Source organism: Tupaia chinensis, unplaced genomic scaffold (assembly GCF_000334495.1).
Source record: "Tupaia chinensis unplaced genomic scaffold, TupChi_1.0 Scaffold144066_1, whole genome shotgun sequence".
Classification (NCBI taxonomy): domain Eukaryota; kingdom Metazoa; phylum Chordata; class Mammalia; order Scandentia; family Tupaiidae; genus Tupaia; species Tupaia belangeri.
In genome coordinates, this window is record NW_006203919.1 from 134,622 (window position 1) to 149,723 (window position 15,102).

The 15,102-nt window shown below is 45.2% G+C and overlaps 1 protein-coding gene across 1 annotated transcript in view; it reads right to left on the minus strand.

Moving 5' to 3' along the window:
• The window catches only part of MAP4 (microtubule associated protein 4), a 123,266-nt gene that overhangs the window by 88,177 nt on the left and 19,987 nt on the right, over positions 1-15,102 (minus strand). Inside the window, 1 exon segment of the mRNA XM_014583130.1 lies at positions 561-629. Coding sequence (XP_014438616.1) covers positions 561-629 — 69 coding nt within the window.

Here is a 15,102-nt window from a genome sequence, read left to right on the forward strand (position 1 = left end):
CCCTTCAGGGCCGCGGGGCAGGTGGGGAAGGGAGGAGCCGCAGCGAGTCGGTGCCAGCGATAGACTCCCAGGCCCTAGTAAGGGGCTGACAGTTCACGCTGGACACAAACGGCAACAGTGACGCTTACGGCAAAGATCAAAACAGACCGAGGGCAGGAGAGACAGGCAAGGAGGTGGGCGTCCCAACCCCGAGCTGTTACGCACACCGAGCTCAGTGTGCGTCCTGTGGAACGCTGTGGAATGCACACTGAGCTCAGTGTACGTCCAGGAAGACCGCCTTTGAGCGCCGTGGTGGCAAAGGCTTCCCACAGACCTACCTGGTGATGCGACTCTATACCTTACGGTGGCGCCCTTAAGACTGACCCCACTCTGGCGTGGTTTAGCCCTAACAGACATTCAAGCACTAGCCAGTGTTGGAGATTTGATGTGTAAAAACATCCAACCAGAACGATAGCCTCAGAAATCATCCCTATTTCCACTAACAAACCTTCTCGGGGGTGCTTCTCAAGGTGTTTCCTGGGCTGTTTCCCCACACTTGGAGAGTCCTGGAGACCACTTACCTGTGGTGTCATTCCCTTCTACTCCATGATCACCATTGGCTAGCACTGTTGGTTTTGGAGATGGAGTACCTGCAACAACCACAAGAAGTAATTACCCACTGTCGCAGATAGAAAAATGAAAAACAGATCTGACTACTGTCTTGCTAGTGGCATGTGTGTCACAAATGTCACTGTTCACAGCAGTAGCATACAGCACATAGAAACTACCCAAAATCGAAAGAATCAAGGAAAGAAACCCAGACACAGAACAGTCATTGATCCCGAGGCTCCCAACGGTGCTGGTAAGCACCACCACTAGGAGGCGCCAGGAGAGCGCTTCCCACAGGCGAGCCAAAGTCCGTCCTCTTCTTCTGTTAAGCTGTCTCCAATGCTCTGAGGACACTGGTTTCACACAGCCCCCTAGGAAATCCAGGGTGCTGAGGTCCTGCATGAATAGTGCACGGAGGTCACCAGCCGCACTTCAGGAAGCTGAGGGCGTCTTTGTGGTTTTAAGCTTCTCTAGTAGAGTGTGTCCATGTCTCATTCCCTCGTGGTTAAGAACGCTGAACATCTTCTCATGCGTTCATTTACCACTGCTTTATCATCTTTGGTAAACTGAAGAATCACATTTGCAGACAATTTTTAAGTTAGATTTTTATTATTGAGTTTTGAGAATTCTCTTAAAAATATTCTTTATATATTCTAAGTATCCTTTATCAAAAATTTAAAAATTATTTATTTACTCATTCATTCATTTTAATTTGTCTAGAGAGAGACACAGAGAAAGAGAGAGACAGTGAGAAAGTAAGCCACCAGGTCTGGGGCTCAAACCATGGTCGCCCATGTGGGAGTGCCCAGTGCCTTAACCACCACCCCAGCTGCTGGTCCCCTCGTTTATCAAGTTTTGAAAATTCTGTCTTTAACTTGTAATGTCATATTGTTAGCTGTGTCTCTCAAAGAGTCAACGTTATAAATATTCGCACTTCCTCGTACAGGCCTGCTGCTGGTGAGGTACCAAGGAACCTGCGCCTGACAAGGTCACGGGGCCCACGTTCTGCTCCAGAAGTCTCACAGCTCTCACATCGAGGCCCATGACGGGTTGGGAACTGGGCTTTCTCTAGTCCATCTGGGTTTGTACTGTTGCCTATAGATACCGACGCACTCCAGCACCGTTTGTTGAAAACACTATCTTAAATTTGACGGAACTGCCGTGGCTCCTGTGTTGAAATCATCTAGCCCGTCCCACTGGTCTTTCAGTCTCTCCACTTTGCCAGCACCACACAGTGCGATTACTGGTTTTGTACAGAAAGCCTTGAAATAGGTAACAGACTCCTCCAACTTGGATCTTTCCCAGAGTAGCTTTGTGTCTTTGCTTTTAAATATAAAAGACCTGATTGTTAATTTATACAAAATAATCTTGACAGGATCTTATTTGCAACTGTATTGAATACAGAAGTCAAACTGGGGGTGAACAACCTTTTCTGAAGGCTGAGATTCTGACATTTCAGCCACCTACCTAGCTCCACAGTCAGTAAGGTGACCCCAAGGGCTTCCCAAGCTCCATTCTCAAGATTCTTATCAGGGCCGGCAGGTGGTGTCTTAGTTAAAGGCGCTGAATTCTCATGCGGCCGAATGAGGTTCGAGTCCCAGACCAGGCAGCTTGATTTCTCACTCTCTCTCTTTTCCTCTCCCTCTCTCTCACTCACTCTGACCCTCGCTGGTCAAATTAAAATAAATCAATATAAAGTTTTTTAAAAAGAACCTTACAGGGAACCAGCAGTTAGTGTAATGGCTATGTCGCTGGACTCCCACGTAGTCGACCGCGGTTCGTGTCCCGGATCCGGTGGCTTAAAACTCACGCCGGGCACGTGTGCGTGTGTGCCCAAGATCCCAAGAGGAGAATGGAGAAGGGATTGCGGCGTGGCCATCACCCCTGGGGGGTGATTTCTCGCTTTCTGTCTCTATGTCTCTCTTTGTCTGTCTGGCGAGCGCATGTGCCCTATAGAGAAAAAAAAAAAAACACTCTCAAAAAAAAGAACCTTACAGAGGGATTTTTCATAAAATAATAAGTGGAAATCTAGAACATATGCTATTAAACGATAAAGTGCAAGATTTTACTCTGAAGACAACAGACACTACCCTGCCTCTCTGGCCCCCACAAACTGAAGGCAGAAATCTTTCATATAACTTCTCATGGAAAAGATTATGGATTTTGTTATCACAGAGGAACAACCAAAAAGAACCATCAAAAACAACAAGATAGACCAATAAGAGAATATCAACTGCCTGGAAGAAGGGGGAAATAAAGGGGTCAGCTGGTGGCGTGGTGGTTAAGGTGCTGGACACTCCCACATAGCCAATCATGGTTCAAGTCCTGGATCTGGTCACATGCTTTCTCACTTTCTCTCTCTCTCTGTGTGTGTGTGTGTGTGTGTGTGTCTCCCTCTCTGGTCAAATTTTTAAAAATAAATGAATAAATAAATAAAATTAAATAACTCTTAAAAAAAAAGAAACACCCCAGTATGTAACATGTATCCTGCTAAAGCTTCAAATATTGCATTTTACTTAACTAGAAAGATGCCAAATATGTTCCAACCCATATTTAGCAAAAATTCATTTTTACCCTCACACAAGAAGATTATAAGATTTATTCTTCATAGCTCAAGAAAGAATGCATATTTTAAAAATGTTTGACCTCATTTTAAAGTATATGTCATAAGAAAATAGAAATTACAAAGAAATTACAAAAAGTGATACAATCTTTTAACCATGAGAGTGATAAAACCCTTTAAAAATTTGGTAACAGGCCAGCACTGGGAAAGGTGTAAAAAAATAAGTGAATCTCATAAACCATTAGGGGACTATAGGTTGGAACAACCTTTTTATGAGGCAATCAGGAAGTCTATGAGATTTTTTTTTTTTGAGAGGTTTTTGCAATAGGGTGCGTGCGCTTGCCAGACAGACAGAGAAAGAGAGAGAGAGAAAAAGCGAGAAATCACCCCCCAGGGGGGATGGCCACGCCGCAATCCCTTCTCCTCCATTCTCGTCTCGGGATCTTGGGCACGCATGCACACGCGCCCGGCGTGAGTTTTAAGCCACCGGGTCCAGGACACGAACCGTGGGAGTCCAGCGACATAGCCATTACACTAACTGCTGGTTCCCTATGAGATTTTGAAATACTTTATTGAACAAACTATTTTTTGGCATTTAGTTAAAAGAGACCTAAGAGTAAACAAAATGAATGTAAACAGGTTTGTATTCATGTTCAGATGACTTGTTTACAAACAATGCCCACTAAAGATCCTATACCGTAGACAGTGAGCAGGTATTAATTCATCTCTGTATTGCAGACAGCACACGGGCATTCAAACAAATGAGGCTTGAGGCCAGCAGGTGGCGTGCTGGTTAAGGGCGCTGGACTCCCACACGGCCCGCTATGGTTTGCGTTACAGACCTGGTGGCTTTCTCTCTCTCTCTGTCCCTCTCTGGTCAAATTAAGATAAATAAAGTTAAACAAAATAATTATTTAAAAAAAAAAAAAGAAACGAGGCAGTTCTTCATGCACTGATGATGGAAGCTAGGAGGACGTACTAAGACAGAAATCTTTAAAAATGCAAAGCCAGCTCTGTGATGCAGGGAAGGGCACTGCTCAGAAGGGGCTGGATCCCACATGGCTATGACAGTTCGAATCCCTGGCCCGGTCACCTTGAAATACACCCGATAAATGCCCAAGATCTGAAGGTGGGAAGGCTGGCTATAGGACCAGACCCTGCTGGGACGTGCTCATCCCTTTCTCTTTCTTTCTCAGTTGCACTCACATGCTCTGTCCTGAATAAAGAAAGTATTTTTAAAAAAGAAAAAACAGGCCTATCCCCTGGCATGGTGGTTAGTGCGGCCGGATCCCACATGGCCAACTGCATGGTTCATATCCTGGACCCAGAGGCTTGAAAAACATGTTGAGCGTGTATGCTGTGGGCCAAAATCCCAGAAGGGGGAGAAGTGGAGAAAGGATTACGGTACAACCATACCCCACAGGATGGGAGGTGTTTTCTCATTTTCCCTCTTCTTGTCTCTCTCTGGCAAGCATATGTGCCCTCAGAAAAAAAGAAAAAAAATTTAAGAATTATTTTATTCATTCATTTATTTATTTATTTCACATGAGAGTGAGAGAGAGAAAGTTAGAAAGTAAGCCACCAAGTCTAGGACTTGGACCGTGGTTGACCATGTGGGCATTCCAGTGCCTTAACCACCACACCACCTGCTGGCCTGGCAAAAATTTTTAAAATAAGAAACAAAAATATATGGCATAAAAAAGATACACACATAATTAATATTAGAATATATGAAATGCATACCAAACACCACTAGTAATTGCTAAGGAATGGGATGCAAAGGGATGCTGGAGGAAAAAAGACCTTCACAAACAGAAAGGCCTGTTCTAACTGTGCACTATAAAGAATTGAAGGTAAAGCCAGCAAACTGAGGCGCACGTGTCAGCCTCAACATCCTCTCACAAGTATTTAAACACAGCAATAAAGACTGTTCAAAAGAGTAAAGTAGGGGCAACTGTTGGCATTGTAGCAGGGCGGCTGGATCCTATGGTTCAAGTCTGGGACTTGTTGCCTTGTAAAATACGCTGGGCACTATCTGTATGCATGCCCAAAATCCCTAGAGGAGGATGGCGGAGGAAGGATTGCCCCCTATGCCAAATTTTAAAAATAACTAAGATCGGAACCAGCAGATAGTGTAATGGTTACATTGCTGGACTCCCATGTAGTCAACCGCGGTTCAAGTCCTGAACTCAGCGGCTTAAAACTCATGCCAGGCCCATGTGCATGAGTGCCCAAATCCTGAGAAGAGAGGGATTGTGGAATGGCCATCCCCCTGGGGTGTGATTTCTCACTTTCTCTCTCTCTGTCTCTACGGTGAGCACACGTGCCCTATAGCAAAATAAGTAAATAAATAAATAAATCTCTAAATTAGCCAAGATTATGGAAGACAAAGAAGAGCTGAGGAAGGGTTCCAGATGACAGGAAACTCAAGAAACCTGAAAACTAATGTGATTCCAAATTCACTCCTGGGCAAGAAAAAAGAAGAAAAGCAACTACAAAGGAATTTACTGAATCTGCTGGGACAACCGATGACACTGAGATGAGCTGGCAGATGAGGGAGCACCACACTGATGTCTAACCTCTTTGTTTGATCATCATAGTCTGGTTATTACGAATGCCTATGATGAAAAGGCATCAAGTCTGCAGTTTGCTCTTAAATTATGTAGGGCAGGGGGTGGGAAGATTACACTCCATACATATAGAAAAAATGATAAAGTAAACGTGGCAAAAATATTAACGGCGAAAGAGCTCACATGACGGGTATATGCCAGGTCTGCCAATGCAGTGTAACAAAGCCATTTAACTGTAGAATAGTTCTAGCAAGGAAGAGTTTTCGATTCAGTTCAGAAGAAATATAAATTCTAATATAAACTCAGTACTGAACTTAGAAGTCATAGGGCAGCTCAGCAGGGACAAGAGGAAATTACAGGTGTACAATTTTATTTAAGTTTTATGTCCTACTGCAGAAATCAGAAAGCTCGAGTTTAAGAAAAACAAGGCTGCAGTCTGCTTCCGAGACACAGCCATGTAATCTCCACGGGGCCAGCACTGCCTGTATTTAAAAAAAAAAAAAGAAACGAGGCAGTTCTTCATGCACTGATGATGGAAGCTAGGAGGACGTACTAAGACAGAAATCTTTAAAAATGCAAAGCCAGCTCTGTGATGCAGGGAAGGGCACTGCTCAGAAGGGGCTGGATCCCACATGGCTATGACAGTTCGAATCCCTGGCCCGGTCACCTTGAAATACACCCGATAAATGCCCAAGATCTGAAGGTGGGAAGGCTGGCTATAGGACCAGACCCTGCTGGGACGTGCTCATCCCTTTCTCTTTCTTTCTCAGTTGCACTCACATGCTCTGTCCTGAATAAAGAAAGTATTTTTAAAAAAGAAAAAACAGGCCTATCCCCTGGCATGGTGGTTAGTGCGGCCGGATCCCACATGGCCAACTGCATGGTTCATATCCTGGACCCAGAGGCTTGAAAAACATGTTGAGCGTGTATGCTGTGGGCCAAAATCCCAGAAGGGGGAGAAGTGGAGAAAGGATTACGGTACAACCATACCCCACAGGATGGGAGGTGTTTTCTCATTTTCCCTCTTCTTGTCTCTCTCTGGCAAGCATATGTGCCCTCAGAAAAAAAGAAAAAAAATTTAAGAATTATTTTATTCATTCATTTATTTATTTATTTCACATGAGAGTGAGAGAGAGAAAGTTAGAAAGTAAGCCACCAAGTCTAGGACTTGGACCGTGGTTGACCATGTGGGCATTCCAGTGCCTTAACCACCACACCACCTGCTGGCCTGGCAAAAATTTTTAAAATAAGAAACAAAAATATATGGCATAAAAAAGATACACACATAATTAATATTAGAATATATGAAATGCATACCAAACACCACTAGTAATTGCTAAGGAATGGGATGCAAAGGGATGCTGGAGGAAAAAAGACCTTCACAAACAGAAAGGCCTGTTCTAACTGTGCACTATAAAGAATTGAAGGTAAAGCCAGCAAACTGAGGCGCACGTGTCAGCCTCAACATCCTCTCACAAGTATTTAAACACAGCAATAAAGACTGTTCAAAAGAGTAAAGTAGGGGCAACTGTTGGCATTGTAGCAGGGCGGCTGGATCCTATGGTTCAAGTCTGGGACTTGTTGCCTTGTAAAATACGCTGGGCACTATCTGTATGCATGCCCAAAATCCCTAGAGGAGGATGGCGGAGGAAGGATTGCCCCCTATGCCAAATTTTAAAAATAACTAAGATCGGAACCAGCAGATAGTGTAATGGTTACATTGCTGGACTCCCATGTAGTCAACCGCGGTTCAAGTCCTGAACTCAGCGGCTTAAAACTCATGCCAGGCCCATGTGCATGAGTGCCCAAATCCTGAGAAGAGAGGGATTGTGGAATGGCCATCCCCCTGGGGTGTGATTTCTCACTTTCTCTCTCTCTGTCTCTACGGTGAGCACACGTGCCCTATAGCAAAATAAGTAAATAAATAAATAAATCTCTAAATTAGCCAAGATTATGGAAGACAAAGAAGAGCTGAGGAAGGGTTCCAGATGACAGGAAACTCAAGAAACCTGAAAACTAATGTGATTCCAAATTCACTCCTGGGCAAGAAAAAAGAAGAAAAGCAACTACAAAGGAATTTACTGAATCTGCTGGGACAACCGATGACACTGAGATGAGCTGGCAGATGAGGGAGCACCACACTGATGTCTAACCTCTTTGTTTGATCATCATAGTCTGGTTATTACGAATGCCTATGATGAAAAGGCATCAAGTCTGCAGTTTGCTCTTAAATTATGTAGGGCAGGGGGTGGGAAGATTACACTCCATACATATAGAAAAAATGATAAAGTAAACGTGGCAAAAATATTAACGGCGAAAGAGCTCACATGACGGGTATATGCCAGGTCTGCCAATGCAGTGTAACAAAGCCATTTAACTGTAGAATAGTTCTAGCAAGGAAGAGTTTTCGATTCAGTTCAGAAGAAATATAAATTCTAATATAAACTCAGTACTGAACTTAGAAGTCATAGGGCAGCTCAGCAGGGACAAGAGGAAATTACAGGTGTACAATTTTATTTAAGTTTTATGTCCTACTGCAGAAATCAGAAAGCTCGAGTTTAAGAAAAACAAGGCTGCAGTCTGCTTCCGAGACACAGCCATGTAATCTCCACGGGGCCAGCACTGCCTGCCTGCTGACACTGCCACCCTGCAGTGGCCACTCGGAACGCCCCTGCCCTGCCAGCCCTACACCTTCCCACCTCCATTCCCCAGTACACGAGCTCCCCCCATTCCGAGAAAATACCCACTCTGATCAGAAGAGAACGTCCTCCTCTTTCTCCTCCCACAGATGTAACCCACAGCCCCTGTCCCTGCCCCGGGCCCTGCACAGGCTCTGCTCCTGTCCCGCCTGGCCTTCGCAGCCCACCCCTGCCTCCAAGGACAAGGAGCTAGCCCACCCTCTGGCCTTCAAACTGGACTGGACCCTTACTCCTCCTGAATCTCGTAATTCTTGATTTGCCCCTTTCTTTTCGCAATGAACTATACACTCCTTGAAATCTATAGCTGTGTTCTTTCCTGTGTGATTTTTGTTTTTAAATTAATACTATATATATATATATATGCAAATGAAGAAACTAAATTAACCTAAAATTTATAAAAAACAAAATGAAGTATCAGGCATTGTACTTTTACATCTTTAATTTTCTAGTTTTCTTTATAAAAACTGTTATTTTTATAATGGGAATAAAGTTACTAACAGAAGATTTTGAACAAGAGAACACTAAGAAACCACAAGACATGTACCATATGCCTGCTTTTAGTACTGGAAATGAAATCTACAATACACGGGGGACAGAGGAATGTTGCTGTGGTTTCACTGAGAGATCTTCTCTAAATGTACTTTTATTTATTTCTTCCATAAGACACAGAGACAAACCCCCTGAGAGGGTCCTCAACCCATGACCTATGGCCAGCGTTAGCCAGTCTGCATCACAGGACGGAAACCTGGGGCCTTCCTGTGTGGGTGCAGTAGCTTCACTGCCGTGCCATCATCTGGCCCTCACTGTCGGATCCTAAAGATGTCTGCTCTAGGTGCCGGCAGCTGGCATGGTGGTTAAAGGTGCTGGATTCCCACATGGCTGACCACAGTTCGAGTCCCAGATCTGGCAGCTTGCTTTCTCACTTTCCCTTCCTCTCTCTGGTCAAACTAAATAATAATGATTAATAATAATAATAATAATAATAATAATAATAATAATAATAATAATAAATGGAATTAAATAAATAATTCTTTTTTGAAAAAGTCTACTCTAGGGCCAGCAGGTGGAGTGGTAATTAAAGTGCTAGATCCCATGTGGCCTACTCCATGGTTCACATCCCAGATGGCAGCTTGAAAAACACTCTGAGTACCTGTGCATGTGGGCCTAAAATCCCAAGAGAACAATGTCAGGAAAGGAGCTGTGATGTGGTCATCCCCCAGGAGGTGACTCTCATTTTCCTCTTTACCCACCTCTCTCCTGTGAGGGAGGCACCCTATGGCAAGGCGGAAGAAAGAAAAAATAAGAAAGAAAGGAAAAGAGCACCATTTCCAGGGTAAGGAGCACATGTTCCCCCCCAGCTGACGCGCAGTCCGTATGTGACAACAGAACTCCTTTATCTGCGGGAAAGCGTTTGGAGAGAACGGCGTGGAATTGCTGGACTGGGGCGGTGGCTTGTGGGTCGGATGCTGTTTGTTTCTTTTGGTGTCTGTACCAAAGAGCCCCTCACAAATGAACCTCTTCTTTTTCTTTTCCTTTTTATTTTTAGTTTTGTCAAAGACCATGTGCACGCACCAGAGAGAAGTGGGTGGAAGGAGAGAGAAAGCTCCCCATGAGGGATGGCCACACTATGATCCCGCCTCCCTCTCTCCCTCCTTGTGGGATTTTGGGCGCACACACGCACACGTTGTTTCTCAAGCCACTGGGTGCAGGGCTCCCGCTGTGGAGCCAGCCACGTGGGATCCGACTTCCTTAAGCACCAGGCCCCAGCTGGCCTTCACCTAGTCTTTCCTTTTATATCGAGTGCAAGGGTCATCAGCTGCAATCTGTTGGTGCTCTTCCTTTCCGATTGCTCAGGCTAAGACCCTCGGACTCATCCCCAGCAGCGTAAAGGACTCGTACCCGGTAAGAGCCGTCCTGATGGCCTGGCGCACTCGAGTCTGATGAGAGGGCTTAGAGCAAAGGAGAAGAGCTGGAGACGAGGAGTAGACACATCTCCTTTTACCAAAAAAACAAAACAGGAGCAATATGGGACCAGCAGATGGTGTAATGGTTGTCACTGCACTCCCACGTAATTGACCGTGGTTGGAGTCTCAGACCTGGTGGTTTAAAACTCACACTGGGCACCTGTCCATGTGAGGAGGATGGAAGAGAAGGTATTGCAGTGTGGCCATGCCCCTGGGGGTAATTTCTCACTCTCTGTCTCTGTCTCTCCAGCAAGTGCATGCACCCTAAATCTCTCTCTTTAAAAAAAGAAAAGGACCAACATAAAAAAGGAGATGAGATGAATGTGGAATTGAGACTTTTTTTAAAAAAGAATTAATTTATTTAACTGTATTTACTTATTTTAATTTGACTAGACAGGAAGGGGGGAGAGAGAGAAAGAGAAAGTAAGAAAGCAAGCCACCAAGTCTGGGACTCAAACATGGTCAGCCACGTGGGAGTCCGGTGCCCTTAACCACCACGCCACCTGCTGGGCCATTTCACTTATTTTTTTAAACAATGGAGAAATTACAGGTTGTTTAATTCTGAGGAATGATCCAGCTGAAACAAAGAAACTGGTGAGTCAGGAGACAGAGAGCTAGCGGCCACAGCGGTGCCCTCGCGTGACAGCGTGGGCAGTGCCGCAGCGGCAAGGACGAGGGCAGAGTGCAAGGGCACAGTGGGGGGACCGGGGGTGCAGGGAGGCTGTCCCCAGGGTATGAACAGGGGAGCGATGCTGGCAGTCTGCGCAGAGAGGAGGCATGAAGTATTTGTCGAGGAAAGCTGAAGACCTTACAAACTCGTGTTTGCAGTAGCAGAGACCCTCAAGTTCTTTACTGAAATAGGTCTCTGAACATTTCTTGAATGTCGCATCAGTATGTCTAATAATTCTGCCTTTGGAATTAAGTAAATGAATCTTTAGTTTTTACAAACAGTATCTAGGAAATATTGAATTAAGCAAAAAGTAGGCATTAGTGGAAAAGCTGTAGTTTAATAGAAAAAACAGTGGGTTTAAAATGAGAAGATCCGGTTTGAGCTGTAGTCCCATCACTATACTGGGTTGTCAGAAAAGTCATGACACATTTTCTATGCATAGCAAAACATAAAATACACCATGACTTTTCCAACAACCCAATAATAATGAATCAAATGCAACTCCCTCAGTTCTTCCTAAGCCTTCTTACTCCCACGTAATTGACCGTGGTTGGAGTCTCAGACCTGGTGGTTTAAAACTCACACTGGGCACCTGTCCATGTGAGGAGGATGGAAGAGAAGGTATTGCAGTGTGGCCATGCCCCTGGGGGTAATTTCTCACTCTCTGTCTCTGTCTCTCCAGCAAGTGCATGCACCCTAAATCTCTCTCTTTAAAAAAAGAAAAGGACCAACATAAAAAAGGAGATGAGATGAATGTGGAATTGAGACTTTTTTTAAAAAAGAATTAATTTATTTAACTGTATTTACTTATTTTAATTTGACTAGACAGGAAGGGGGGAGAGAGAGAAAGAGAAAGTAAGAAAGCAAGCCACCAAGTCTGGGACTCAAACATGGTCAGCCACGTGGGAGTCCGGTGCCCTTAACCACCACGCCACGTGCTGGGCCAGTGCACTTATTTTTTTAAACAATGGAGAAATTACAGGTTGTTTAATTCTGAGGAATGATCCAGCTGAAACAAAGAAACTGGTGAGTCAGGAGACAGAGAGCTAGCGGCCACAGCGGTGCCCTCGCGTGACAGCGTGGGCAGTGCCGCAGCGGCAAGGACGAGGGCAGAGTGCAAGGGCACAGTGGGGGGACCGGGGGTGCAGGGAGGCTGTCCCCAGGGTATGAACAGGGGAGCGATGCTGGCAGTCTGCGCAGAGAGGAGGCATGAAGTATTTGTCGAGGAAAGCTGAAGACCTTACAAACTCGTGTTTGCAGTAGCAGAGACCCTCAAGTTCTTTACTGAAATAGGTCTCTGAACATTTCTTGAATGTCGCATCAGTATGTCTAATAATTCTGCCTTTGGAATTAAGTAAATGAATCTTTAGTTTTTACAAACAGTATCTAGGAAATATTGAATTAAGCAAAAAGTAGGCATTAGTGGAAAAGCTGTAGTTTAATAGAAAAAACAGTGGGTTTAAAATGAGAAGATCCGGTTTGAGCTGTAGTCCCATCACTATACTGGGTTGTCAGAAAAGTCATGACACATTTTCTATGCATAGCAAAACATAAAATACACCATGACTTTTCCAACAACCCAATAATAATGAATCAAATGCAACTCCCTCAGTTCTTCCTAAGCCTTCTTACTCCTGCCTAGACAGCAATTAAGAGGCAGCTACTTTGTTAACTGTGAGGCACTCAATAAACCCTAACAGCCCTTGTTACTTTCATCGTTAGTGAAAATTGATCAACTATACAGTAAATGTAGACTATAAAGTAACTTTGTAAGGACACTGAAATTCGCTTACTTTTGTCCAATATAAAAATGATGGGCCGGGAACCAGCAGTTAGCGTAATGGCTATGTCGCTGGACTCCCACGTAGTCGACCGCGGTTCGTGTCCTGGACCCGGTGGCTTAAAACTCACGCCGGGCGCATGTGCGTGCATGCCCAAGATCCCGAGAGGAGAATGGAGGAGAAGGGATTGCGGCGTGACCATCCCCCCTGGGGGGTGATTTCTCGCTTTCTGTCTCTATATCTCTCTCTGTCTGTCTGGCGAGCGCACGCGCCCTACAGTGAAAATCTCTCCAAAAAAAAAAATGATGGGCCAAGTTAAGTGGTATGCATTGACTGATGCTGCTGCCCAGCAAGCTGAAGTCACAAAGGAGGCCCAAGTTCGAGTCCCGACCTACTTGAAAGCTGGGTGCAATGACAAGTACCTGCAGCCCATCTACTTGGGAGGCTAAGGCAGGAAACAGCAACCTAGCAATGTCCCATCTGAAACCCTACACACACTCACACTCATGCACACACGTGCACGAGAGAAAAGCTTGCTTCAGCATTACCCGTGCTAAGTCTGCTCTTAACCACAGAGCTAACGTGGAAATAAATGCTTACCAGAACGACCTGACTCAGACCCTAGTCTGAGGTCAGGAGGGAAGAATAAAACAACATTGCATGAGAACCACCAGGTCTTAAAGGGAAAAGGGCCTGCACGCTTCTCTGCCAATTAGGACTGGCTGAACCCCAAGCACTGAAGACAATACGCTGCCTTCTCTCACCAACCAATCTCCCCAAGGACCCCCGTTTCATGAAAGGAAACCTCAGGTAAACACAATAATCCTGAAGACAGCACATATTTAGAAACCAATCACATTCTCCAATACAGAAAGACAGTCAAATTTATTAGTGAGTCAGCTTTGGGCAAAACTGGGAAGATCCACGGCAGCTCTACCAAGGGAGCCCTGCCAAGAAGTCAGACCCATGCCAGCACTGCCCTCTGGTGGCCATCGGATGGTTACGAATCTCTGCAAACCAAGGGCTAACTGGACAGACTGAGCAGGAGAAATTCTGGACCGGATGGTTGTCATCCACTCCAGGACCTGCTGAGGGCTTTCCCCCGGATTAACGTCTCCCGACCTTGGACCTACGTTCAAGTTTCTGGGACAGTTCTTAAAGCACCCGGCAGTGGGCCAGCAGGTAGTGTGGTGGCTGAGGTGCGAACTCCCACATGGCTGACATTCAAGTCCTGAACATGGTGGCTTGAAAAATTTGGGACTGTGTGTGCATGCTAATTCTGAGAGAAAAATGGAGAAGGGATTGCAGTGTGGCCGTCTCCCAGGCGAAGGGGAAGAGATCTCGCTTTCCCTTTCTCACCCACCCTGGGGGGTGGGAGGTGACTTCTCTCTCTCTCTCTCTCTGCCAAGCACACACACTATACAAACTAAAAAACAACAAAAACAAATGGCTGGCCACCATGATTCCACGTGGCCTAAGAATCGCACAAGCTCCCAAGGACCGGACTTTGAAAATCAATGTTCAGGATTAATTTCTTACTATATAATAAGCTCTGAGCCTCAAAGAATTCCCAGCATATTGAGGAAAAAGCATTCTTGTATTTTCACAAGTAGAACTTTTTTTTTTTTTTGGAGGGGTTTTTGCTCTAGGGCCTGTGCCCTCGCCAGAAAGAGAGAGAGAGAGAGACAGAAAGCGAGAAATCATCCCCCAGGGGGGATGGCCACGCCGCAATCCCTTCTCCTTCATTCTCCTCTCGGGATCTTGGGCACGCATGCACACGTGCCTGGCATGAGTTTAAGCCACTGGGTCCGGGACTTGAACTACAGTCGACTACATGGGAGATCCAGCGACATAGCCATTATGCCATCTGCTGGCCCTACAAGTAGAACTATTTAAACACAAAGAGTACAGAAAAATTAAGTGACTTATTCTACAAATTTGCAAAACATATTTATGTCTCAGGGTCAGCAATGTGCTGGATTTTCAGCTGGATGAACAAAAGTCACAGCTTTGTTACCCCCATCAAAGAGAGGGCTTCAGGAACCAGCAGATGGCACACTGGTTACATAACTGGACTCCCACACAGTCGACCACAGTTCAAGTCCTGGACTTGGCTACTTAAAACACACACTGGGGAACCAGCAGTTAGCCTAATGGCTATGTTGCTGAACTCCCATGTAGCCAACTGCGGTGACTCGGTGACTTAAAACTCATGCCGGGCACGTGTGCGTGCATGCCCAAGATCCCAAGAGAATGGAGGAGAAGGG